Source organism: Puma concolor, chromosome E1, assembly GCF_028749965.1.
Source record: "Puma concolor isolate L17-30 chromosome E1, mPumCon1.1.hap2, whole genome shotgun sequence".
Classification (NCBI taxonomy): domain Eukaryota; kingdom Metazoa; phylum Chordata; class Mammalia; order Carnivora; family Felidae; genus Puma; species Puma concolor.
Window position 1 is genome coordinate 18,706,397 of NC_141680.1, and position 27,712 is coordinate 18,734,108.

Genomic DNA, 27,712 nt, shown 5'->3' on the forward strand with positions numbered 1-27,712 from the left:
GGTCGGCCCGCGGCGGCGCAGAGCGGAGCCGGCGTGGGGAGGGGGGGCCCGGCAGGGCGGGGGCCAGAGCCAGGCCGGGCCGGGGCCGGAATGCCCCTGTTCTCCGCGCTGTTGGCCTTGCTGTTGGTTGCGCTCTGCGCCCTCTTCTTAGGCCGGTGAGGGGATCCCGGCTATAGCGGGCGGGGGCTGGGGAAGGAAAAGAGACTGAGGAGGGGGGGCGCGCGGGAGGGGAAGGGGGCTGGGGGGGACGGTGTGCAGGCGGCGGAGGGGGAGGGCCCGAGGAGGGCCGCGGAGGGGTCGCGCGGCGAGGGGAGGGCTTGAGCGGGGGCGTAAGACCCGAGCTGGCGCCGAGGACCTGGGAGTGGGGGAGACTGAGGGAGCGGGCGAGGCCTGAGGAGATGCTGAGGCTCGAAGCTGAATAGCTTGTGTGTGTGTGTGTGTGTGTGTGTGTGTGTGTGTGTGTGTGTAGAGGGGCCCCGGCTTGGTGGTCTCTCTCTCCCTCCACACGCCCCTGAGTGTACCCTTCACCGAGTGCAGAGGGCACCTGCAGCCTCGCCCTAGGAGCCGGAACAGGTCTGGCTGCCCAGGAGAGAACGGCATTTGAGCCGGCCGGGTGTGACCCCACCGCCTTCTCTCTGACACCTGTCTAGAGGGCGGAGACATGGACTGTGTGGGGGAGTATTTGATGGCACATCTGACACAGCTGCCTGTACTTCGAATCCTATTGCCTCTTCTTTCTTCATCTGGGGTTCCTAAGGGTTGGAAGGATTGCTTTCTTTGTCCCCAACTTAGGAGGTGGACTGTAGTTTGTCTGATTTCATCTGGGTGAAGGGGACACTACAGAATTAGGGTCTTGATCTTTGTGGCTGAGTGTAAGTGACAGAATGCTGTTTTGGGAGACTGGAGAGTTGCCCAGAAGATCCAGCTTTAGGACATGACCTTTTTGCAAGGCTTTCTAGGACCAGCAAGGAATGAGGAAAGCCCAAATTGGGAGAGGGTCCTGTGAACTCACAAGGATTTTTCTGCAGGTGGTTTGTGGTCCGGTTGGCCACCAAGTGGTGTCAGCGGAAGCTGCAGGCGGAGCTAAAGATCGGCTCCTTTTTTTGGATCCAGAATGTCAGCCTTAAGTTTCAACAGCACCAGCAAACAGTGGTGAGTCTTGGGCAACTCCCTGGGTATGTGTGTGGGTGGACCCAGCTGAATTTCAACTTTTTATTACTTTTTTAAAAAATTCTGGGTGACTTTCCTGGTTAGCCCAGCCTTGGCACCCCTTTGCCAAGATGATCTTAAGAGTTAGTTTGGAATCGCTGGGATCAATGCAAGTTGTTGAGTTAAAAATCCTTATAAGGCACAGAGTGTGCAGGGTACAATAAGAAAGATACAGAAGTAAGGACAGAACAAAGATAACAGGAAATAGAAGAGCTTACTGTTCTTTTTTTTTTTTTTTTTAATTTTTTTTTCAACGTTTTATTTATTTTTGGGACAGAGAGAGACAGAGCATGAACGCGGGAGGGGCAGAGAGAGAGGGAGACACAGAATCAGAAACAGGCTCCAGGCTCCGAGCCATCAGCCCAGAGCCTGACGCGGGGCTCGAACTCACGGACTGCGAGATCGTGACCTGGCTGAAGTCGGACGCTCAACCGACTGCGCCATCCAGGCGCCCCAAGAGCTTACTGTTCTAATTTAAGAGGGGAAACAGCAACATATCCATGAAAGAGAAATACTAACCAAGTTGAGCCAATGTCATTGTGAGGAGCAGGATATAGTGCTCGGGAGAGAAGTTGGTGGAAATGGAGTGGAAAATATTTAGTGGAAGGGCTTCCTCCTCGTAGAACTTTTCCTGTCTGTCAAGCTGCTAATGGTTTACCTGGCAGCTAATGTACAAAGCTTTCTCCCACACTGTTTTAGGAAATTGATAGCCTGTGGATTTCCAGCAAACTCCTTAGCCATGATCTGCCGTGAGTACTCTACATCCTTACTCTTCCCTTGGGGAATCTTTTGGAATTGGAGTTTGCAGAATGACATTCTACAGAGGCCTCACAACCCAAGGAGGGGTTTTGCTGATGTCTCCCTCTCCCCCTCCCCTTTAGCCTGGAAGCTGTTATTTCGTGAGACAGATACTGATACCTACTATGAGACTGTTATCCATGATTTGAGCTGTATTTCTAGGGAGGTTGAGAGAGTGAAGGTGAGGGGGGGAGGAGACTGCTAGGGAAGGGTGGACCTGATGATAGTGAGGTTTCTCTTCTGAACAGACGTTATGTGGCATTGTGCTTTGGAGAAGTGCGTATCAGAACGGATCTACAGAAGGTTTCTGGCCTGTTTGCCCCATTTTCTCAGAGCACTGGGGTGCATCAAAAGGAACTGTCCTTTAGTCCATCCTTACTGAAGATCTTCTGTCAGGTGAGATACTTCTCCCAGTTTCCTGGACTGTAGTAGGGATGGCTGGCTTTGTAGTCGTGGGTGGATTTTTCCACTCTTTTGGGAACATCATATCAAGAGCTACCTCTTACTCTTTCTCTGTTAGGAGGGAAAGGTAGTGCCTTGATATTAATCATTATTCTTCTTTGCTTCTTCTAGCTGTTCTCCATTCATGTAGATTCTATAAACATCATGGTTCTCAAGGTGGCTACTTCTGAGTCCTTGTGGCACATTCAGATCAGAGAAAGCAGCTTTCTTTTGGACAGTGATGGGAAAAGGTAACCATTGGGTAGAAGAGGGTCAGGTAGTTCCATTCTTGTCTTAAAATTGTTTTAGGGTGGGTGAATTTTCTTATTAAGGTGTCAGATTTTCATCCTGTAGCATTTGAGGAGAGTTGAGATTAGGCACTTCTCCCTGCCTTGTTCCTTTCAGCCAGCAAAGCTTGACTGAACTTAAATGGTGAGGAAAGGGGCCAAGTACTCTAATTTTTTTTTTTTTTTCCTTTCCCAGGCTGAAATGTGAGGTGAGCCTAAATCAGATCAACAGCAAAGTTCTAAAGAGTGGCCAGTTGGTGAGTATGCCATCGTCATTCAGATGCCTTGTTTCCTTCTGGGTGCAAGATACGAAGGAGCTTCTGTGTTCTTATGTGGATTCTCTCAAGGTGGTGTTCCAGACCATTGCATTTTGACCCCAAACTGCCTACTTCTTAACACCTCAGAGGCTTATCCTCCCTGTAGGAGGACACCTGCCTAGCGGAGCTCTCACTGGCCCTAAAGTTGTGTCTAGAGGTGGGCATCAGCAGTCGGCAACTGAAGGTGATTGCTGTGGATATGTGGACACTCCATGCTGAACTGCATGAGGGCCTTTTCCATAGTCAGCTGCTGCGCCAGAGCCCAAGCCTAGCACCCAAACCTGTTCCTTGTTCAGGTAAAGCCCCGGCCTAATATTGGGCATTGGGTTAGCCTATTTTATGTGGAAAATGTGGCCAAAGAGGATGGGGCATTTTGGGAGATCTGAGTGTGTTCAGGATTCATTGCTCCTGTGTTATTCATTTATGTTTTCAGAGGTGACAGAGAACTTGGCTGAGCCAGCTCTGCCTGGCCTGTACCTCCTTCAGCAGCTGCCAGACCAGGTCAAAGTGAAGATGGAGATCACAAGTGTGGTGCTGTCCATGAACAGTCAAAAGAGGTGAGATCTCTCCTGGCACAGAAGTACGGAGAATGATAACTGGAGCTATATGCTGGGGTCTCTGTAACCAGCCTAGTAGCTGCACTGAGTTTGTCTGTGGGGAGAAAGGGGTAAGAATGGCATGTATTTCTTTTTTTTTTCTTTTATTTTTTAATTTATTTTTTAATGTTTATTTTTGGGAGGGAGAGAGAGACAGAGTGTGAATGGGGGAGGAGCAGAGAGAGAGACCCAGAATCTGAAGTAGGCTCCAGGCTCCAAGCTGCCAGCACAGAGCCTGTTGTGGGGCTCAAACTCACGGACTGCGAGCTCATGACCTGAGCCAAAGTCAGACGCTTAACCGACCGAGCCACCCAGTCACCCCAGAATGGCACGTATTTCTGAGCCAGAGTCTGTCTCTCATCCAGGCACCTGAATTGGACACTGAAGCTGCTGCAGTTCCTGTACCACCGTGATGAGGATCAGCTGCCTCTTCGAAGCTTCACAGCAAACTCTGATATGGCACAGATGAACACTGAACTCGTACTGAAAGGTTCACGGGTGGGGATGTCGGTACTGAGAGTACCAGACACTCTTTCCCCTGTGCCCCATTTGGTCTTTTTAGTTTAATATCAGTGTAACTGGAGATGCAGAGGAGAGAACATACTGAGAGAAAATAGCCCCAATTCATGAGTTTGGGTGATAATCTGTTCATCTGCTTGCCTGCCTCTGACCCTCTCCTAGTTTTATGTTTTGTTTTCCCAGTGTTCTTCTCTGATCTGCTCTTTACCCTTACAGATGGGTTGTTGCTGTCCCAGAGCCGCCAGCGCATTGTCTGTCTCAACTCCCTCAAGGCCAGTGTGCAGGTGTGATGACTGTGATACCAAGAATCGTTCCTTTCTCTACTCTCTCCCTGTATCGTTGCATTGTGAGCTAATGAGATAAAACCCAAGCCCACAGTTCTGGTATTTATTTTCAGGTGACCACCATCGACCTCCTAGCCTCCCTGGTTTTGAATACTTGCATTATTCATTACCGGCACCAGGAATTCTCTCACTGGCTGCACATGCTAGCACTGGAGACCCAAGGGTCTAGTTCATCTGTTCTTACGCAAAGAAAAAAAAGGTCAGTGTAATCTTTTTCAGCCACCATCTTACCAGGTGGATACTCAGATTCTTTTGGTCTAAAGTGGCATATTGTGTTAAACGTGTATTTGATTACTTCAGTAGCAATTCTGTTTTATAGATCTTCCCCATTATACTAGGTTCTTTGACGGTAGGATGAGGTCCTTTTTGTTTCTATGTCCTTATTGCTCAGCATAGTGCCTTATTATACAAAATAAACAATTGTTGAACTGAACTTAAATGATCCACAGTATCTTGTCTGTCTTAGATTTTAAGGTGGTCGGTCATGTCACCTTCCATGGCTTGGAAGAAATGCCCCTTGGTTGTATTAGGTTGAATCATACGCTATGCTGATGTCTATATTTGACATTCATATCTGACCTATGAAATGGCAGTCTCATGTAGTTCAACCTAGTAACTGTGGCATTCCTGCAGATTACTGTTGGCAGTAGCAGTAAACAGCAAACTGACAATTTCAGTCTTTTAATTTTCTGGTTGTTTTCCATTCTAAGAATCACAACCAAACTCACCCTGACTTTGGAGAGCTTCAGGTGTCTCCTCCATAATAGGAAGCTGGAATTCTTTCCTTACCAAACAGTGATGTCTGTCTCTTTGCAGAACCTTCCCCCAGATCCTGGCTCCCATTATCTTTAGCACTTCCATCTCCAATGTCAACGTTTCCATTCAGCTTGGTGATACACCACCCTTTGCCTTGGGATTCAATTCCATCTCTCTAGGTAAGGCTTTGGTATGGAAAAGGAGTAAGAATCTGTCCATTAGTGAAGCTGGGCCCAATTGATGGCCACAGTGGTTCCACAGAACTCCTCTCTCCCACCTACTTTGTTCAGATTACCAGCACCTGAGGCCACAGAGTATCCATCAGCGCGGCGTCCTAACTGTGGACCACCTCTGCTGGCGGGTGGGCAGTGACTCTCACATTCAGCGGGCACCCCACCCACCCAATATGCATGTTTGGGGTGAGGCACTTGTCCTGGACTCCTTCACACTACAGGTAGGTGGGGACTTTGGTGAACAGGAGCCCCATATAGTTTCCTTGTCCTGCCCTGCTTTAGAGCGTGGAGCCCCTTTTTGCCAGAATATGATGCATCAGGGTATTATAGAACTGTGTGTCTGCATGCTCATAATGGGGCTCCCTCTGCTTCTTTTCTAGGGCAGCTATAACCAGCCTTTGGGCCTGTCTAGCACCCAGGCAGATACCCTGTTTCTTGATTGTACCATTCGAGGACTGCAGGTAGAAGCATCAGATACCTGTGCCCAGTGTCTCTCTCGCATTTTATCCTTGATGGACATACAGTCTGGGAAGTCCGCTGTCTCTAGAGAGTCTTCATTTGGGGAATCTGTGTCACTACTGTGGAAGGTGGACTTGAAGGTGGAGGACATGAACTTGTTCACCCTTTCTGCCCTGGTTGGTAAGTGGGACAGGAAGTCTGTACCAAAGTGGGTAGTTTCTAACCTAAGCAGATTATGCTGGTTCAGTCTGTGCCTTTTCATTTAATGAAGCTGACTATGTGAATTTTTCTATTCTATTTATTTATTTAATTTTATTTTTTTAATGTTTATTTTTGGGAGAGAGAGCAAGTGCATGTGCATGTATGAGCGGGGGAGGGGCAGAGAGAGAGGGAGGCACAGAATCTGAAGCAGGCTCTAGGCTCTGAACTGTCAGCACAGAACCCGACGTGGGGCTGGAGCTCACCAACTGTGAGATGGTGGCCTGAGCTGAAGTTGGATGCTTAACTGACTGAGCCACCCAGGTGCCCCATGATTATGTGAAAATTTTCTAAATTAAAGGCATGAGATACTGGAAGGTCTTACACAACTATTGGGTTTCTTGATGTTTGTTAAAGGTCTATAGGAGATATTAAATATTAAGCAAGATTTATTTAAGAAAGGGGGTGGGGGAGAGGGAAAAATGGGTGATGGGCATTGAGGAGGGCACTTGTTGGGATGAGCACTGGGTGCTGTATGTAAGCCAATTTGACAATAAATTGTATTAAAAAAATAAAAAGTCAAATCATTATTAAAAAAAAAAAGCCTTGAGGCACCTGGGTGGCTCAGTTGGTTAAGTGTCCAACTTAGGCTCAGGCCATGATCTCACAATATGTGAGTTCAAGCCCTGCTTCGGGCTGTCTGCTGTCAGCACAGAGCCCTCTTCTGATCCTCTGTTCCACTCTCTCTCTCCCTCTCCCTCCCCTGCTCAAAAAGAAAATAAACATTAAAAAAAAAAAGCCTTGATAGTTGATCAAGAAATTGATTTTTTTTTATTTCCGTGTGTGTTTAGTTCTAGAGAGTAACTGGTACGTCTCCGGGCACTTTGTAGCAGTTAGGGAGCTTCTTTGGGTCTGCCAGATTTAGGTAGGTTAATTTAGGAAAGGAAAAGTTTCCCTGAAATATGAGGAATGATCTTAGGGAGGTATGGGTAACACAGAAAGCTAGAGTGGAGGGAATAAATAAGAAAGGAGAGTGAGGGCTGCGGTTGCCATTTGAGAGCTGCGAACCGATGCTGACATGGTTTCTGGATGTTAGGTGCTTCCGAGGTCCGACTGGACACACTGACTATCCTGGGAAGTGCTGAAACCTCCACTGTGGGTGTCCAGGGACTTGTGCTTGCGCTGGTGAAGTCCGTCACAGAGAAGATGCAGCCGTGCTGCAAGGCTCCTGACATCCCCACTCCCGTGCTCAGCCTCTCCATGCTGTCCATCACCTACCACAGCAGCATCCGCTCCCTGGAGGTAATGCTTCTTTGGGGAGGTGGAGTCAGGTTGGCTTCTCCCTAGGCTTAGAGCATTTCCCAGTCTTTTGAGTCTGGTGTGAAACTCAAACTGTGAGAAATAGGACACTTTGTGTTATTCTTTTTGTCCTTGCTTGTTCTGTACATTTTTAACTCTTTATTGTGGGATGTAAAATATACACACAATTAGAACATATGAACTTGTACGTATCCATACCCAGCTTCAGTAATTGCCAGCTTAGGACCAATGTGTTTTAGCTACACTCTGCCATCCACCTCCCGCTCTGGGATTATTTTGAAGCAGACCTATACCAGACGTATAATTTCAACCGTAAACGTTTCAGTGCATATCTCTGAAAAATAAGGAGCTTTTTTTTTAAAGATCATGATCTGGTGTTACTTTCCTGAAGCACCCAGCTCATTAAAAGGCTGGAAGGGAGGGGTGCCTTGCTGACTCACTTGCTGGAGCATACATCTCTTGATCTTGAGGTTTTAAGTTCGAGCCCCACGTTGGGTGTAGAGATTACTTAAAAATAAAATCTTTAAATATAAGTAAATAAAAATAAAAGGCTGGAATGGCTCTAAAGATGGAGGCACTGGCAAGTTTTAAGAGGCTTTCCAAGATTTTTCTCCTCAGACTATCGGGTGGACATGGAATCCTCTTAGGAGAGGTGTGGGATATCTTCCTAATTGTCAGGCTTCAGCTTCCCTTGGAAACTGAAGAGTTGCCTTTTTAGAGGCTGGAACTCAAAGGAATTTTTCTGTTCTGGAATTTAAATTTTCTCTGCTTCACTATTCAGAATTGATTTTGTTTTCCAAGCTGACAAGGACTCCCTTCTTTGAGGCATACTTTTGTGTAAATCAATCGCTGTATTGATTTGTGTGGTCAGTCTTTTTTATATTTAAGAATTGAGATGCAATCAATGTATAAAACATTTTCAAATTGATTGTTGCAGTGGTTATTATGCAGAGTGAGCCTGTTATAGAAAAATAACTCATAGACAGAAATATAAAGCCAAATGATTAACTGTCTGCTGTACATAGCTGATATCCTATGGTAGATATTAAAGAATTAACACACATGATCTCTACTCTCGGACAATTTAGAATCCAGTTGAGGATTCAAAAGTGTGAGTGCTCTTACACATAAACAAGAACCGTTAGCTCAGCACATTCGTGCTAAGGGGAACAAGGCAAGGGAGTAACTAATGAGGCTACTCAGGAAATACTTCCTAGTGGAGATGGTTCTTGACCCAGGTGTGCTTGTATAATATTCCCGGTCAGCTCTCCTATTTTGGGATATTGTAACTGACAGATTCTTTTCTCTTGTTCCCTGAAGGTTCAGTGTGGTGCAGGGCTGACCTTACTTTGGAGCCCCCCAGATCACATGTACCTGTACCAGCACGTCCTGGCTACCCTGCATTGCCGAGACCTACTAAGAGCCACTCTGTTTCCCGAGACTGTTCCACTCCTTGCACTAGAGACTCCAGAGGCTGCGTCTGAGCCAGAAGGTCATCTCCCTGAGCCATCTCCTCCAAAGCGGCTCCTAAACCTCACACTAGAGGTGAGCACAGCTAAGCTGACAGCTTTTGTAGCTGAGGACAAGTTCATTACCCTGGCTGCAGAGAGTGTGTCGCTGAGCAGGCATGGGGGTTCACTGCAGGCTTACTGCCCAGAGCTGGCTGCCGGCTTTGATGGCAATAACATCTTCAACTTCAAGGAGGTGGAAGTACAGCTGCTACCTGAACTGGAGGAGATGATCCTCCACCGGAACCCCTTCCCTGTGCTGCAGACCCTCCGGAACCGTGTTTGGCTCCTGTCCCTGGGATCAGTCTCAGTGGAGTTTCCTTATCAGTACGATTTCTCTCGAACTCTGGATGAGGCTGTGGGAGTTCAGAAATGGCTGAAGGGGCTGCATCGAGGAACTCATGCTCAGGCTTCTCCAAGCCCTGCCCCACTCCCACCGGATCTACTCTTGAAGGTTCAGCACTTCTCATGGGTTTTCCTGGATGACATTTTTGAGGTGAAACTTCGTGATAACTATGAACTGATGAAGGATGAAAGTAAGGAGAGTGCCAAAAGGCTGCAGTTGCTGGATGCCAAGGTGGCTGCCCTTCGGAAGCAGCATGGGGAGTTACTGCCAGCCCGCAAAATTGAGGAGCTCTATGCCTCTTTGGAACATAAAAACATTGAAATCTACATTCAGCGTTCCCGTCGTCTCTATGGCAACACACCTATGCGCCGGGCCCTGCTCACTTGGAGCCTGGCGGGGCTAGAGCTGGTAGCTCTGGCAGATGTCTCCTTCCATGGCCCTGAGCGTGTGGTAGAGCAAGTTCAAGAGCTTGATCCAGGCAGCCCTTTCCCTGCTGAGGGAGTAGATCTTGTCATTCAGTGGTGTCGTATGCTCAAGTGCAGTGTTAAGACATTTTTGGGTAAGTAGTACTTCCTTATTTGCAGAGTCTGGTGTTTGCCCTCCCAGCTCCAGGAAGCTCTTTGAGTGGATGCAGAGGAGCTCAGTTATATTGGGAACTCTGGTGGTTGTGGGATGGGTGGAGTGGGATGGGTGGGCTCCTCTTCCCTTTCTTTGTTCCTGAATTTCACCCTGAAACTGCTTGGCTAACATAAAGGGACAGCTAACACAGTCGTCTTCAGGGTTGGTGTACCCCTTGGATCTCAGTGGTATTCCCCTCACCATCTGCTCAGTGTCTCCATGCCCTTTTTCAGCTTTTCTGTCAATTGCCAGCTCTTGTTCTCTCAGTTGACTTTGTTAAATAGCTGGGTAAAAGTAGTGGTGGGGGAGAAAAATGTTTGAGAATATTGAGACGGTCCTCTGAATAGCCATTGTATATCCTCCCTGTAATAACAGTTCGGATAAGAGATTATCCCCGATACCTGTTTGAGATCCGTGACTGGAGGCTGATGGGTCGACTTGTGGGCACTGAGCAGAGTGGTCAGCCTTGCTCCCGGCGGCGTCAGATCTTGCACTTGGGGCTTCCATGGGGTAATGTGGCAGTAGAGAGGAACATGCCCCCACTCAAGTTCTACCACGACTTCCGCTGTGAGTAGAGGAAGGCAGTTGGTTTGGCTGAGGGATGTTGTGGTGGCTAGGATGGGAGATGAGCTGAGGCCCTTCTGGAGTGAAGAAAGAAGTTGTGTAACAAGCTGTACCCTTTGCCCCTCTGTCCCAGCGGAAATCTTCCAGTACACAGTGGTATGGGGCCCATGCTGGGATCCAGCCTGGACTCTGATTAGCCAATCTGTGGACCTCTTGACCAAGCCTTCAGCTGACCCCAGCCCACCCTTGCCCTGGTGGGACAAGAGCCGTCTACTGTTTCATGGGGACTGGCACATGGACATAGAACAGGCAAATCTGCACCAGCTGGCTACTGAGGTGAGGGGTTCCAGAGGAGTTACTAGGATCGTATGGTTGGGGCCTGTGTAGCACATGGTAGGGAGAGAAAAATGTACTGCTTTGGGAGATTTGGAGGATACTTGTATCCAGATCTCACGAAGTTGTTGGGGATGGTTATAGGACCCGTACAACACAACTGAAAATATGCACTGGGAGTGGAGCCACCTGTCTTTTCATTGGAAACCTGGTCAGTTTGTGTTCAAGGGTGACTTGGATGTCAACGTGAGAACAGCTTCTAAGTGAGTGGAGTAATGCCTCAACGGGGTGAGGGACTCAGGTTGGGGGGAGTGGGGAAGGGCCAGGGGGTTGCAAGTGACCAGGGCACTGAGGGCTGGGACTCTGTTGTGAGACAGGTATGATGACTGCTGCTTCCTTCACCTGCCTGACCTCTGCATGACACTGGACCTGCAGTGGCTGTGCCATGGGAACCCCCATGATCATCATGGTGTCACTCTGCGGGCTCCAGAGTTCCTGCCTGAGGTGCCCTTGGGCCAGCTCCATGACTCCTACCGGGCATTCCGCTCTGAGAACCTCAATCTCTCCATCAAGATGGATCTGACCCGGCACAGTGGGAGTGAGGCTTGGGTCTGGGGCAGCGGGAGGAAGGGTTGGGAGGATGGGCTTAAACACCGAGGACTTCAACTTGACCCTTGGGGGAGGGGATAAGGAAAGCAGGGAGGATTTGGATTAGGACCTTTTCTGAGAGAGGGTTGGTGAAAACAAAGCTTAGATCTTTAAAAGGAATGGATGTTGGGGATAGTGTGAGGTTGAATGCTGTTTGGATTTTTAAACCTCTAAAAGCTGAAGCTAGCTTTATCTCTGTGTTTTAACCACAGGTAGGAAATGTCTATCCTTTCTTTTGCAGCGATATCCCAGCCCCGGATTCTGCTATATAGTAGTACCCTGCGCTGGATGCAAAACTTCTGGGCAACTTGGACTAGTGTCACAAGGCCTATCTGTAGGGGAAAGCTCTTTAATAACCTGAAACCTAGCAAAAAGAAACTCGGCCAGCACTACAAGCAGCTTTCCTATACTGCACTCTTTCCCCAGCTACAGGTCAGGCTCTGACAGCCCTGGTGACATCTTCAGTTCTTTCCCCTTCCCTCGTTTTCGTGTTTTTTCTCATCTTAATCATCTGATGCCATTCTTTGTTCAGTGTTATGCTCTCTTGTTGCCAGGTGCATTATTGGGCCTCATTTGCCCAGCAACGGGGCATCCAGATTGAGTGCAGTCAGGGCCATGTCTTCACTAGGGGAACTCAGCGGCTTATACCTCAAGGTAAGGTCAAAGACTGCCTTCATTTTTCCTACCCTCTTTGCCCTTCACATTGCTCTTCCCTCTATGTGTCCCACACTGTTCTTCTGTACTGGTCTGCATGGGCTCTGTATGCCTCCTTTTCTCAGCGGGCACAGTGATGCGGCGTCTCATCTCTGACTGGAGTGTGACCCAGATGGTTAGTGACCTAAGTCAGGTGACTGTTCACCTGATGGCTTCACCCACTGAAGAAAATGCTGATCACTGCCTTGATCCCTTGGTAACAAAGACCCACCTACTGAGCCTGTCCTCTCTCACCTACCAACGGCACAGCAATCGCACGGCTGAGGAGGTACCGCCTGACACAGTCTCTTTGCTACCATATTTTTATCAGTAGGTGTTTTAGTCTGCTGTTACAGGGTTGCTATAACAAAACACCAAAGAATGTGTGGCTTGAACAACAGAAATTTATTCCTGACAGTTCTAGAGGCTGGAAAGTCTAAGATCAGGGGCCAACATAGTCAGAGTCTGGTGAGGGCTCTCCTCCTGGCTTGTAGACAGTTGCCTTCGCTGGGTCCTCACATGGCAGGAAAAGAGAGGGAGAGAACACACTCTCTGGTGTCTCTTATAAGGGCACTAATCCCATCACAAGGGCCTCACTCTTGTGACTTCATGTAAACTTAATTACCTCCTAAAAGTCACATCTCCAAATATTATCACATTGGGGATTATGGTCTCAACATATGAGTTATGGAGAGGGACACAATTCAGTCCATAGCAGTAGGTTTTAAGCAAAGTCCCGGGTAACATTTCTAACTGTATTCCAAGTATATATATCATTACTGTCTGATGAACTCACTGTTATCATTTGTATCAGCGTACCTCTTTTTGAATATTCCTTCTCTCCCTCTCCTAAAGATAGTCTCTTGCCTTTCAAGAAACAGTAAAACTTTTTTCCTAGCACCTTCTTTGGTATTTTTTGTTGTTGTTTTTTCCTAATTAAGGAAAGATTTTTTTATGTTGAAATTTTCTTTTCTTTTTTGTTTTTTTTTTTTTAAAGTAGGCTTCACACCCAAGGTGGGGCTTGAACTCATGACCCGGAGATCAAGAGTCGTATACACTACCGAGTGAGCCAGCCAGGCGCGCCCCATGTGTTGAAATTTTCTAAATCATTTAAAATACAGCGGATGTAGTCAGAACGCAATCTAATGCACAAACTAAGACCACTTAGTTTTTCTTTCTCCAGGGTCTTCTTTTCTCCCCCAGAACAGATTTCTTGTTCAACAAGCTTGTTTTCTTGCCTCTGCCTTTGTGGTCCAGGAGAAATAGTGGGAATTTCCATGCTACCTTGTGGTTCTTTTCCTGTTTCTTAGGAGCTCTCTACTCGAGTTGGGGATCCTGCCTTTCATACACACCAGCTGCACTTGGTAGATTTACGGGCTTCCTGGACAACCACCAATCGGGACATTGCCTTTGGTTTATATGATGGCTATAAAAAGGCAGCTGTACTCAAACGTAATCTCTCTACGGAGGCCCTGAAGGGGTTAAAGATTGATCCCCAGATGCCAGCTAAAAAGCCAAAGCAGAGTGTACTGACCAGTGCCCCAGCCCCACCTCCTGTCAGCACTCCCAGCTTTAGTGGACAACCTGATAAGGGGTCCTCAGGAGGTAAGCTGGGGGAAATAAGACTTCATAGAGTTAGGTGTAGGATATGTGCATAGGATTGAACAAGAACTGGGAGGACTAAATCATGGCTGGTTCCATCTAGATATAGAGATGAAAACTATTCTTTTTCCATATTAGGTCACCTCTGACTTACATAGCCGTGATATAGGGGCATTTAAAGGGTGTCATCCTGTGGGAAGGAGGAGAGGATCATGAAGGAGTGATGGGGCCAGAACGGGATGAGTAAGGGAGAAAAATGATTAAAGAATTGTTATGTGGTTGGATGAATTAATTTGTTCAGTTAACAAATATTGAGTACTTAACAGGCATAAAGCACTGTGCTGGGTTCAGTGAGAGATGTAAAACGAATGACATTCTACTTGCCTCAACAAGTTTATCATCTCTGGATGAGCTTAGTTCATTCATTCACTTCCAATCACTCATTCATTCATAGATTCATTTTAGCTTATTGTGGGTTTATAATGTACCAGACATAACCCTAGACGTTAGGGATATAAAAATGAGGAGAAGCTCAGAAACTAATAGACAGACATGTAAATTATTATTTCATTATGAAAATGCTTTTTAAGAATGTTTAAGAAGAAAGTATTTAAATCAGCATAGGGAAATCTAGAAAAGTTTCCCAGAAAAGATCATTGAGATGGGCCTTAAAAAATAAATAAGAGTTCGGCAGGCAAGAAAAGAGGAGAGGGCATTTTAAGGAGAGGGAATAAGTATAGAGGAATGCAAGTTTGTGGTAAATTTAAGAACAAGGTGGAAAGTGATATCAAAAGAGAAATCAAAAGAGAAAAAAGTATATGGGAGTTCTTGACTGGAATGAAGGAGGGAGTGCAATCAGGGAAAGGTTTATCGAGGAAAGTAGCATTTGAGCTGGACCTTGAAGGCTGAGTATGGTTTGAACCTGTGGAAATGGGGAGGAAAGGCATTCAAGGCATCCTGAATAGGAGTAGATTTGGTAAGGCTCCGTATGTTCAAAGGAGAGTGAACAATCTGTTTCAATTGGCATAGAGAGTAACTAAGGCGAGGAGCGAGGGAAGATCCTGGAAAGGAAAGCTGCACATAGACCATCACAGGTAGACCATCACAGGTCCTTTATACAAGGCTAAGGAGTTTTTGGTCCTTATTCAGTAGACAGTGGTGAACTACTGAAAGTTTTTGAATGGGGATGTGTCATCATGAGACTTTACTTTTAGGAAGATAAATCTAGCAGTGCTGTGGAGGAGGACTGGAGAGGAAGAAACTGGAGGTGGAGAGACAGATAAGGAAACTATTATGGTGTCCCAACAACATGTAATGAGGGCCTGAACTTGGTAGAGGCAGTGGGAATGGAGATGAGGGGATGGGTAGAAATGTTATCGTACTAAGAAATTTGACAACTGGTTGGAAGAAAGAGTTAAGATAGAAAGCAATAATGACTGAGGCTTTGAGCCTGGGACTAGCATGATGGTAACAGTAATATCAGAGATAGGAGAGCCAGAGAATACTAAATACTAAACAAGTTCGGGGAGGAACAGGGTTGTTGAGTTCAGATTTGGACATGCTGAGTTTGTGGTGCAAGTAGTACATCTAGGTAATGTCTAACCAACAGCTGGAAATGAGGATCTAAAAGCTTAGTACTAGAGGTGAAGACTTTGGGAGTTTCAGCATAGAGCTAAAAGTTAATCCCAAGTAGATAATAATAGTTGCTTACTGTGTGGCAGGTACTCTGCAAAATACTTTTATATGTTATTGCATTAAATTCCCTCAACAACCTTATGAGATAGTTATTATTATTTTACAGATAAGGGGACTGAGACACAGGTTAAAGCAAGCTGCTGAAAGTCACAATCGAGTAACTGGCAGAGATAGGATCTTAAATACAGGCAGACAAGTCTGATTCTGGATGCTGCTAACCATAACACTCTGTTAGAAAAACTCATTAGAAGAAAGAGGAAGAGAAGGGAACCCGAGGAGATACTTATTTCTAAGACATGGGAGAAGAGGATTTAGAGGCATAATCGTAGGAAGCAGTAGAGCTATGAGAACACAGTGGCACTAATGGCAAAGGAGTGGTTTCATATGGAAAGGAGTGGTCCACAAACAACATTTAAAATAATATAAAATGAAAAATATAAGGAACAAAATGAGAAGAAAGATCCTAGAGTAATCAGAGGTTGATATAAGAGATATAAGAGAAAAAAATGCTGCTATTATATAGCACTCTTGGGAATCTGTTATTTTTGTTAAAATTGAGGAAATGAAATGACAACCCTTATTTTGCCCTCAGAGATCAAGGAGGGGAGTGTGTGGGCTGGAGTTGCAGGTTGGAGAGAGTATTTTCTAGAGAAATTGAAGGAAGATCGGTTTGGCCCTAGATGTATTGCCCATATTCCTTTGAGATTGTGACTTTCTTCTACTTCCTATTTCTCTGCCAGGTGCCTACATGTTGCAGAAGCTGATTGAAGAGACAGACAGGTTTGTAGTGTTCACAGAAGAGGAATCAGGTGTGAGTGATCAGCTGTGTGGCATCGCTGCCTGCCAGACGGATGATATATATAACCGAAACTGCCTTATTGAGCTGGTTAATTGCCAGGTAACTTCTCTTTACCAGAGCACCCCAGCATTGGGCTAGATCCTAATCATATGTGTTCACCTTCTCCCAGCGCCAAATAAGAATGGGCAGATAGAGCTCCAAACAATTATTCCTTCCACCAGGTATCCAGGATAATCCTTCCATTTCTAAAACCATAGTGTAAGCCAGAATTAGATCCAGCTGCATTTATTGATACACTCCTTTCACTGACCTTCTCATCTTCCCTGGTGGCCCTTGTGCTATGATTCTGCTCCTGTCTATGGCATAGATGGTTCTTCGTGGAGCGGAGACAGAAGGCTGTGTCATTGTGTCAGCTGCCAAAGCTCAGCTGCTGCAGTGCCAACACCATCCAGCCTGGTATGGTGACACATTGAAGCAAAAGACATCCTGGACTTGCCTACTGGATGGCATGCAGTACTTTGCCACCACTGAAAGCAGCCCCACTGAGCAGGATGGCCGACAGCTCTGGTTAGAGGTTAGTCAAATACAGGAATTGCAGGCAGTCTGATTTGTGGTCTGTGAGCACATAGTGCTTTTTTCTTTTTTTTTAATCTCTTGCTGTTCTTTTTTATTGTGAGGGAAATTCTTGTTTCCCAGCACTAGAATAAAATGGGTTGGAACTTTTTTACGTTTGAGAAGATTGCTGACCTCTGCTAATAAATCACACTAATCAGCAGGCAGCCAAGAGAACAGGCAGTAAGCCTGAGAACTTTAGATAAATTCTTTATCTGCCCTTTCTCTGATTTCTCTTAAGAAGATGTTTGATTAGTTTCAGCAAAGCAGTAAGGTTGAATACAAAGACTGCTTGTCTAGGACTCAGGTTATGTGAGTTCTAATGCCACCTTTGCTGTTATAGTAGCCATGAGCCTTTGGGCGAGTCACCTTTATTTACTTTGTTTAAGTTTATCTATTTATTTTGAGAGAGAGAGATGAGAGCAGGGGAGGGGCATAGAGAGAGGGAGAGAGAATCCCAAGCAGGCTCTGCGTTGTCAGCACTGAGCCCGATGTGGGGCTCAAACTCACAGCTCTGAGACCATGATCTGAGCTGAAATCCAGAGTCAGAGGCTTAAACTGACTGAGCCACCCCAGAGCCCCAAGTCGCCTTTATTTGTAAAATTGAGTTAATACTTCCCCCTCACAAGATTGTTGAAAGGATCAAGGGTGAGAAACTGCTTTGAAAAATACAAAGCTTCATTTAGATGGAAAATAATTACACCATTTTTAAAAAGTTATGTCAGAGGAGGTCTAAGTGTGTCAAGATAGCATTTTGTTCGATGGTGGAATTATGAGCAATTGGCAGGGACTAGGCTATAGATTTTCTTTTCAGTGTAGTAAAACTGAATTTGCTCTATAATTTCTAGGATATTCTCCCAGAATAATAGGAGATCTAATAGTTATAAGATGTACCTAATACTCAGCATTGTTACTACTTAACCGGTGTGAAGTGTCCACATTGTGCTGGGCATGGTACACCCAAATGAATTACTGGATCCAGCTACATCTTTAAGGACCAATAGGATAACTTCATTTACCATTCTACTCAGTGGGGAAAAAGCTAATCCCTTTTCTGTCCTCCCTGCCTGGTGCTTCTTACTCCAACAACCTTAGGGCTCAATCTAAGCAACCTCAGGTGTAATTACACACAAGGTAATCATTTAATCAGATGTCAAGCCAAGTAAGGGTCAAGTTATTGGTACTATGAGAGGTCATGCTGATATATTACATCTGTGATTCAGGCAAGCAGTGCTCTTTACCACTAATCTCAGGAGGTAGGCATAGAATGTATACTCAGGCAGAGGTGGGCAGGATGAGCTATGCAAGATCTCTAGCATTTTCCGGGCCTCTGCTTCTTTTAGGCATGCCCTCTTTTACATGTGAACCCTTTTTTTCCTCAGGCTGTGATATTAGCATTAGAGTAGAATATCCTAGGGGTTTTTTTGTTTCTTTAATTAAAGTATAGTTGGCATATTAGTTTCAGGTGTACAACATAGTGACTTGACAATTACAAACATTATAAAATGCTCACCAGGGTAGTTACCATCTGTCACCATATAAAATTATTACAGTATTATTGACTATTTCCTGTACTGTACTTTTCATCTCTGAGTTATTTTATATCTGGAAGTATGTACCTTTTAATCCCCTTGATTTATTTCACCTATTCCTTCCACGCTCCTCCCCTCTGGCAACCACCAGTTCTTTATGGGTTTATTTCTGTTTTTGTTGTTTGTTTTTTAGATTCCCCATATAAGCGAAATCGTATAGGATTTATCTTTGTCTGTCAGATTTTACTTGGGATAATACCCTTAGATCCATCTGTATTGCCAAAAATGGCAAGATTTTATTCCTTTTTATGGCTAGTAGTATTCCATTGTGTATATATAAAATATGTCTTTATCCATTCATCTGTTGAAGGACATTTAGGTTGCTTCTGTATTTTGGCTATTATAAATACACATAATAAGCATTAAATATAGGGCTTTTTGAATTAATGATTTCATTTTCTTCAAATAAATACCCAGAAGTGGAATTATTAGATTGTATGGTACTTCTGTTTTTAGTTTTTTGAGGAATCTCAGTATTGTTTGCCAGAATGGCTGCACCAATTTACATTCCTGCTAACGTTGCACAGTTTCCCTTTTCTCATCGTCCTTGCCAACATGTGTTATTTCATTTTGATACTAGCCATTTTAGTGTGAAGTGGCTTTGATTTGTATTTCCCTGATGATTAATGAATTTGAGCATCTTTCCATGTGTCTGTTAGCCCATCTGTATGTCTTCTTTTGGAAAAATGTCTACTCGGGTCCTCTGCCCATTTTTAATTGGATTAATGTTTTTTTGGGGGGTTTTTATGGTGTTGAGTTGTAGGAGTTCCTTATGTATCATTTGCAAATATCTTCTCCCTTTCAGTAGGTTGTCTTTTCGTTTTGCTTATGATTTCCTTCACCGAGTTTGGTGGGAGTACTTTGATCTTGCCTTTCCCATATGAAATTTTTTGTGACTTGGCAGATCTGCTTATGGTCTTCATATCACTCATTCTACTATTCACTTTGACTTCAGCTTGGCAGAGAGACTCAAAAGAATTCATTCCCTTTACCCCATGGGCAACAGTGTCAGAGTGGTTGTCTGAAAACAGAAAACAGCAAAACCACAATTGCATGAATATCAAAGTGGGTGGGAAAGTCACTGGTTTTGATGAAATTTTTTGTGCTTGACAGGATTGACTTTTTCCTGAAAAAAATTTTTTTTATTGTGGTAAGATATAAAATTTACCATTTTAACCATTTTTTAAGTTTATTTATTTATTTTGAGACAGAGTGTGAGCAGAGGAGGGGCAGAGAGAGAGAAGGAAAGAGGGAATCCCAAGCAGGCTCTATGCTGAGCGCAGAGTTCGATGTAGGGCTTGATCTCACAACTGAGATCGTGACCTGAGCTGAAATCAAGAGTTGGATGCCACCGCTGGTTTTAACCATTTTTAAGTGTAAAGTTAAGTTTGTATTAAATACATTCATAATGTTGTTCAACCATCACCACCATCCATTTCCCTAACTCTTCATCTTATAAAACTGAAATTATACCCATTAAACAATAACCTCCCTTCCCCTTTCCAGTCCTCAGCAACCACCATTCTACTTTCTGTCTCTATGATTTTGGCTGTTCTTAAGTACCTTGTATAAGTGGAATCATACAGCATTTGTCTTTTTGTGACTGGTTTATTTCACTTCCTATAATCTCTTCAAGGTTTGTTTGTGTTGTAGCATCTTCCTTTTTAGGATTGGATTCTGTTGTATGTACAAGAAATTGCTTATCCATTTGTCTATCAGTGGATACTTGGGTTGCTTCCATATTTTAGCTATTGTGAATAATACCATGTGAACATGGGTGTACAAATCTCTTCAAGACCTTGCTTTCAGTTCTTCTCAGTATATATCCAGAAGTGGAACTGCTAGGTCACATAGCAAAAATTCTATTTTTAATTTTTTGAGGAATTGCCATACTGTTTCCATAGTACCATTGTACCATTTGACATACCCCAACAGTGCACAAGGGTTCCAATTTCTGCACATCCTTGGCAACACTTTTTTTTTTTTTTTGATTGTAGCCATCCTAATGGGTGTGAGGTGGGATAGGATTTTTTTTTAATGTTTATTTATTTATTTTGAGAGCACAAGTGGGGAAGGAGCAGAGAGAGAGAAGGAGACAGAATCCCAAGCAGAGCCTGATGTGAGGCTTGATCCCAAGAACTGTGAGATCATGACCTGAGCTGGTATCAAGAGTCACTTAACTGACTGAGCCACCCAGGTGCCCCCAGTTAGGATATGATTTTAACCTAGCTTGCTTTTCTGGTCTCAGGCCTGCAGGCATGTAACTCATCTGGGTTTGGAGAATTTAGGTGGTGGGCCAGGAGGGAGTCATGTATGTCTTCTACCCTGGGAGATCCTTCAAGCTGTTCCAGGCAGTGGAAATTTAGATAGTATTACTTGCATCATAATCATCTGTGTCCCAGTTGGCTAGGAGTTAAAGGTGCCTGTATCTCTGTCTTCAGGTAAAGAATATTGAGGAGCACCGGCAGCGTAGTCTGGACTCTGTGCAGGAGCTGATGGAGAGCGGGCAGGCAGTGGGAGGCATGGTTACCACCACCACAGGTCAGCTCTCCCTTATTCCCCATCATGTTGTTAGGTGTGCATTTTCTTACATACTCTTAAAATTAACATATGCTGGAATAGGACCATTTTGTTTTAGGCTAGGGGGAAAGCAAGTGTCTGGAGTTCCCTAAACATCACATATGGCTGGGAGGTTCTCACAATACCTCCATTGAAAATGTCTTTCTCTTATCTCTTTCCCACCTCTTCCCAGATTGGAACCAGCCAGCTGAGGCGCAACAAGCCCAGCAAGTCCAACGGATCATTTCACGCTGTAGCTGCCGAATGTACTATATTAGTTACAGCCATGACATTGATCCTGAGCTGGCAACTCAGATTAAGCCACCTGAGGTTCATGAGAACCAGGAAAAGGAAGATCTCCTAAAGAAACAGGAAGGTAGGGGCGCCTGGGTGGCGCAGTCGGTTAAGCGTCCGACTTCAACCAGGTCACGATCTCGCGGTCCGTGAGTTCGAGCCCCGCGTCAGGCTCTGGGCTGATGGCTCAGAGCCTGGAGCCTGTTTCTGATTCTGTGTCTCCCTCTCTCTCTGCCCCTCCCCCGTTCATGCTCTGTCTCTCTCTGTCCCAAAAATAAATAAACGTTGAAAAAAAAAAAAAAAAAAAAAAAAAAAAGAAACAGGAAGGTATTCAGGGCTTGAAAGGCTTTTAGAAGGGAACTAGAGAATTTTTGAAAGTAGCTATTTCCTTAGTGGTTTTGAGTTAGTAGTGTTATTAGAAGTCCCACTGTGCCCTGGGCATTAACACTTTCACTTTGCTCTACATTGTGTAAGTTCTACTATAAGAGAATAAACTGGACTGTTGGAGGGAACTGGGATGAATGGATATTGTTTAATTCTAAAATAAGAAAACCTATTTCTACCCATGAGCATCTCTCACTAATACCAAATATGGGTTAGAAGATGGGGTTGATAGAAACTTGAGTTTCTTACCTAGCTGCTATCATTTACCTAGGAGCTGTGGATACCTTCACCCTTATTCATCATGAGCTGGAAATCTCCACCAACCCGGCTCAGTATGCCATGATCTTAGACATCGTCAACAACCTGCTGCTCCACGTAGAACCTAAGCGGAAGGTGAGCATGGGCCCTAATAGAATGCCAGTTAACCTCACAGGAACTGACAGACCTTGTGCTTTATTTGGGGTCCAGTAAGAAAAGCCATGCTTCAGACTGAAAAAGGACCTTGTGGTGAGTACATCCTGTGTTAGTCAATAGCAGCAGTTGAAATTGTCTAGAAAAGGTCTGAGTGTTTCTGAGACTGCAGAGCTTGTTTATGTGTGGTTTTTCTTGGTCAGTTCTCTGCTGAGTCACTTTCATACCTCTAAAAACAGTAACTGGTCCCCACTATCACCTCTATCCCTACTCTGTGGCACTGGCTTATTGTGAAATCTTTATGTCTTCTGCATTGGCCTACCCTTTATGCTTGCTACTAATGGTAACAGATACAAGTAAGCTTTCCAGAAGAGGTCCCTGTTTCTCGTTCCTTTCTGTATTTCACCTTACTACAAGACATGTCTATTAAGAAGCCTTGCTCATTTCCTTTTCCATTCCTTCAGGAGCATAGTGAGAAGAAGCAGCGAGTCAGGTTCCAGCTTGAGATCTCTAGCAATCCTGAGGAACAGCGCAGCAGCATATTACACTTGCAGGAGGCTGTGCGGCAGCATGTGGCCCAAATACGGCAGCTGGAAAAGCAGATGTATTCTATCATGAAGGTAGTCACCAGGGCAGTTTGAGGAGAGGGTGTTCTCCTAGGACAAAGGAGATCTCCTCTCAGTTTCTCCTGCCTTGGCTCCCTAGTCTTTGCAGGATGACAGCAAGAATGAGAACTTGCTTGACCTGAACCAAAAGCTTCAGTTGCAGCTAAACCAGGAGAAGGCCAACCTACAGCTGGAAAGTGAAGAGCTGAATATCCTCATCAGGTGCCATAGCATCCTTTCCCTGCCCTTTTCTAGTGCCCCAGCTGGAATTGATTTCTCTTCCTTGTTTTAGATCTATTGTGCATTATCAAAGGCTGATGTAGATTTGGGCACTTCCCGAATGAGCGTTGCTGGTCTTGGCCAAGAGATTGAGAACAGGAGAGCCCCTGCTTTGGCTCCTCATTAGAGTACCTCCTGGGAAAGGAGAAAATCAGTTCAGAAAGATAGCTTTTGTGGCCCTGGTGCTATGCAGGTGAACTGAAAATAAAATATCTTGGAAGTTGATCAGTAAGGAGCACAATTGCAGATACAATTGTAGGGGTTTATTAGTGGGCAGAGATTACTTTATTAAGAAGCACCTGGAGGGCACTTGGGTGGCTTAGTCGGTTGAGTGTCCAACTTTTGACTTTGCCTCAGGTAATAATCTCACAGTTCCTGAGTTTGAGCCCCACGTCGGGCTCTGAACTGACAGCGGGGAGCCTGCTTGGGATTCTGTCTCTCCCTCTCTCTCTCTCAAAATATACCAAAAAAACCCAAAATAAAACCTTGGAAAAAAAAAAAAGCAGCACCTTTATGGCTCCGTCAGTAGAGCATGTGACTCTTGATCTCAGGATCATGAGTTCAAGCCCTATGCTGGGTGTGGAACTTACTTTTTTTTTTTTTAACATGGTTAGCATGTGGCATAGCGCATATATATATACGTGTGTGTGTGTATACACATATATACATATATGTGTATATATATTTTTATAATTTATTGTCAAATTGGCTAACATACAGTGTGTGAAGTGTGCTCTTGGTTTTTGGGGTAGATTCCCATGGTTCACCACTTACATACAACACCCAGTGCTCATCCCAACAAGTGCCCTTCTCAATGCCCATCACCCATTTTTCCCTCTCCCCCACCCCCCCCATCCACCCTCAGTTTGTTCTCTGTATTTAAGAGTCTCTTATGGTTTGCTTCCCTCCCTCTCTGTAACTGTTTTTTTCCCTTTCCCTTCCCCCATGGTCTTCTGTTAAGTTTCTCAAGATGGGTGTGGAACTTAAGAAAAAACAACAACAACAACTGTGGAATTGAAAAATTTGAAAGATGGGATTTATTCTCCCATGGCCCAGGGTGTGAGGAGCATGAATCCAGTGAAAAAAATAGGGAATAGCTGTCCCAAAATAGGTCCATCTCTGGATTTACCTCCTGCATCATTCTAGAGCATTCTACCCCACCCCCAACCCAAATGCTGTTACCCTTATTGGCTTTGGCCCTCCTGTCCATTTATAGGTGTTTTAAGGATTTCCAATTGCAGCAGGCCAATAAGATGGAGTTGCGAAAACAACAAGAAGATGTGAGTGTGGTTCGTCGCACTGAGTTCTACTTTGCTCAGGCACGATGGCGTCTGACAGAGGAAGATGGACAGCTAGGAATTGCTGAACTAGAGCTGCAGCGGTTCCTCTACAGCAAGGTATCGGGTATATACAGTCACATAAAGGCAGCTGTATTGAGAGACATTGACCTATCACAGGAGTCTTAACTCGGAGAAACAAAGAGGCTAATTATTATATGATTACTAATGCTGGTATTAATGGTTATTAATGATGATACATGAGCAGAGTTCCCTTTAGACATAGTTGTTTGTAATATTAAATAATACAGATATAGATGAGCTTGATCAAATGCTTCTTTCATTGAATAAGATTATCCCTAGAAATATGGCCCAGAAAGAAGTAATCTTCCAATACCAGCTTGGAATAGAATTAATTCTATACTGACATTCAGCTTTCCTGCAATAAATGGAGGAGAAGACATGATTCATTATTCCACACTCCTTCCCCCTGGGAGTTTGGAAATGAGTGAGACCATTTTTGACTATCACAGTAATTGGGAAGGATTACTGGCACTTAGTGCTCTTGTTAGTAGTGTCCATGAGAAACACTGGATTAAAGGGTGAATTGACTGTATGGAGATGAAAGGGATACCAAAGGTTGGGATTAAACATATGGAGAACCTGAAAACAGGATATGTAGCAATTCTCTAGCAAGCTCCTGAGAAAGACTTATAATAGTGTGTGGGGTGGGGTTGGGGGGGAATCTGTCTTTATAGGTGAATAAGTCTGATGACACAGCAGAACATCTTCTGGAATTGGGCTGGTTCACTATGAACAACCTCCTCCCCAATGCTGTCTATAAGGCAAGTCTTATTTCCCCATTCCTGCCCCATTCTCAAGCTTCCTAACGCAGGGCATTTGTAATGGCCCTTCCCCATAAACCCACTAAGGGAAATACTGTGGTGATCTGAGAGGTGAAAGCTTGTCTAGCTTAGCAAGACTGTTGCTTTTCCTCTTAGTCTGCAGGGATTTGTGGGTAGATTTATCACTCTTTATCTTACAGGTAGTCCTACGGCCCCAGAGCTCCTGCCAATCTGGGCGACAGCTAGCCCTCCGCCTTTTCAGCAAAGTCCGGCCCCCTGTTGGGGGTATTTCTGTTAAGGAACACTTTGAGGTTAGTAAACAGTCCTTTGGGGACCCAGGAACAAAGGGCACTCAAAAGCTATCTGTGTGTCAATGTTACATTAGGGGTAGGTAAACTGAGGGATGATGTCTGAGCTTAATTGCTTCTTCAGCCTTTTTCCTCTTTAGGTAAATGTGGTGCCTCTCACCATCCAGCTGACACACCAGTTCTTCCATAGAATAATGGGCTTTTTCTTTCCTGGCCGAAGCGTAGAAGATGATGAGGTTGGTGATGAAGAAGATAAGTCCAAACTGGTGACTACTGGTGAGAACTTTTATGGTGGAGATCCGGAAGACTGGGGTAGCAGCCTCAGAGATAGCTGAAGCTTCAGAAAGAGGACAACAGCTGGTGTGCTTGCTTTTTCATAGGAATACCAGTGGTTAAGCCTCGGCAGCTGATTGCAACAGATGATGCAGCACCACTGGGCCCTGGGAAGGGTGTTGCACAAGGCTTAAATCGGAGTTCTGGTGTCAGAAGATCATTTCGGAAAGTACCTGAGGTACCAGACATGTCCCTAATGACAGAAAGATGGAAGAATCCTAGGGTTCTGTTTGGGTCAGCTGAAGATTTCTTCTGTTTCCTGAGTCTTTTCCAGGGATGAAAGGAGATGGAGATGTTTGGGGTTCTAAGTTTCTTTTGATGGTTTCAAGAACTCATATTCGTTTCCTGCCTTTCCTAGCACCCTGTGGATGATATTGACAAGATGAAAGAGCGAGCTGCCATGAACAACTCCTTCATCTACATAAAGATTCCACAGGTTCCTCTCTGTGTCAGCTACAAGGTCTGCTCCTCCCTAGTACTTTCTAGAACAGGGTGGGAAGGGAACCAGATAAGATCAGAGATTAAAATTAGGCACGACAGTCTAAATTGTGAAGATGGTCTTTGGGTAATAATCTGCTGTTCCCTCTGCTGCCTTCAGGAGTCAGTACTGTTACAGGATGAGGTAAAGGGAAATCAGTATCTTTAGATTGCTGCTGCAGGAAAGTGCTAGACTTGGGACTCAAGTATTAGATTGGACTGTGTGTTCACTTCAGCAGCACATATATTAAAAAAGTATTAGCTTTGGACTAAAAATGGCAGCTGATCTTTTCGCTCTTCTTTTCTCTCCCCTCTCCCTCCTTCTCTTGCAGGGTGAGAAGAATAGTGTGGATTGGGGTGACCTTAACCTTGTGCTGCCCTGTCTGGAGTACCACAACAACACATGGACATGGCTAGACTTTGCCATGGCTGTCAAGAGGGACAGCCGCAAAGCCCTGGTTGCCCAGGTATCCTGCCAGAGTTCATGGCTGTTTGGTTAGCAGGGGCTGACAAACAGGTCCTGTGCTCAGGAGCATTTCATTGTAGGACATATGTAGGACAAGTAGCCTTGGCAACGGGCAGGTGCATGAAGTGAGCAACTTCTATCCCTGCCCTCTCCATGACTTTGGTCAGATGTTTAAATGTTTACACTTATATATGTTAACTGCTGTTGAGTTTTAGGGAACTGAGGGCTGACGCAACTTCAGGTTTAGAATAGGTTCTAATTAGACTGTAAGCTTCTTGAAAGCAGAGATCATTTTATAATTTGAATGGCCACATTGTGCCTTCATGTAAGCTTAACAAATCTTTTTTGACTTGGTTCACAGTGATTTATTCTGCCTGTTCCACTAATATTTACCTTCCCTTTTACTCCTCTCTAACCTACCAGGTAATCAAAGAGAAGCTAAGGCTGAAGCCTGCAACAGGGTCTGAGGTCCGGGGAAAGCTAGAAACTAAATCAGATCTCAACATGCAACAGCAGGAAGAGGAGGAGAAAGCCCGACTCCTCATCGGTTTAAGTGTGGGCAACAAGAACCCTGGCAAGAAGTCCATCTTTGGCAGGCGCAAGTGATCCAGCATGCAAGAGTGGCTGCAGTACAGGATCTGACTTTGGCTCAGGCCCCAGGGACTTGTGGGGTGGGAGGCGCTTCCCCTCATCCATCAGGATTTGTGGTGGTCAGGAGCTCACAGGGTACTGTGGAGAGAGGCACTGCTCTTTTAGCAGCTGGCCTGTTCCCTGCAGAACACGGTGGATAATAATGCTGAGTTCTACCTCACACTGATCAGCAGGGCCAGAGAGGCATCAAGAGAGCAAGACCCAGGGATTGGGCCCAGGATCAGGATCTGGTTCCCTTGGGGCCAACTGAAAGGGTGGGAGGGACAGTACTGATCAAGTGTGATAAATTTTTATAGACCTATATATAAATATATACATATATATTTCTAAGTGTAA

At 44.9% G+C, this 27,712-nt stretch overlaps 1 protein-coding gene across 2 annotated transcripts; it reads left to right on the plus strand.

Moving 5' to 3' along the window:
- BLTP2 (bridge-like lipid transfer protein family member 2) lies at window positions 1–27,712 on the plus strand. Of its 2 annotated transcripts, XM_086686497.1 has the most exons (39): window positions 2–155; window positions 1,029–1,152; window positions 1,909–1,958; window positions 2,256–2,403; window positions 2,581–2,699; window positions 2,932–2,992; window positions 3,159–3,348; window positions 3,486–3,609; window positions 4,014–4,138; window positions 4,384–4,451; window positions 4,565–4,710; window positions 5,328–5,446; window positions 5,558–5,721; window positions 5,881–6,139; window positions 7,254–7,459; window positions 8,798–9,890; window positions 10,325–10,516; window positions 10,647–10,849; window positions 10,991–11,109; window positions 11,224–11,444; window positions 11,736–11,926; window positions 12,049–12,148; window positions 12,274–12,476; window positions 13,498–13,792; window positions 16,225–16,382; window positions 16,651–16,857; window positions 20,929–21,028; window positions 21,240–21,422; window positions 21,996–22,117; window positions 22,600–22,755; window positions 22,841–22,962; window positions 24,236–24,416; window positions 25,055–25,145; window positions 25,346–25,452; window positions 25,590–25,725; window positions 25,830–25,960; window positions 26,141–26,242; window positions 26,592–26,726; window positions 27,149–27,712. In XM_086686497.1, exons 1-39 carry the CDS (start codon window positions 91–93, stop codon window positions 27,329–27,331), a joined length of 6,699 nt encoding a protein of 2,232 aa, XP_086542623.1. In that variant the 5' UTR covers window positions 2–90; the 3' UTR covers window positions 27,332–27,712. The 2 variants fall into 2 exon arrangements, 1 of the variants encoding a protein (XP_086542623.1); XR_015243968.1 differs by lacking the exons at window positions 26,141–26,242; window positions 26,592–26,726; window positions 27,149–27,712 and having other exon boundaries at window positions 1–155; window positions 25,574–25,725.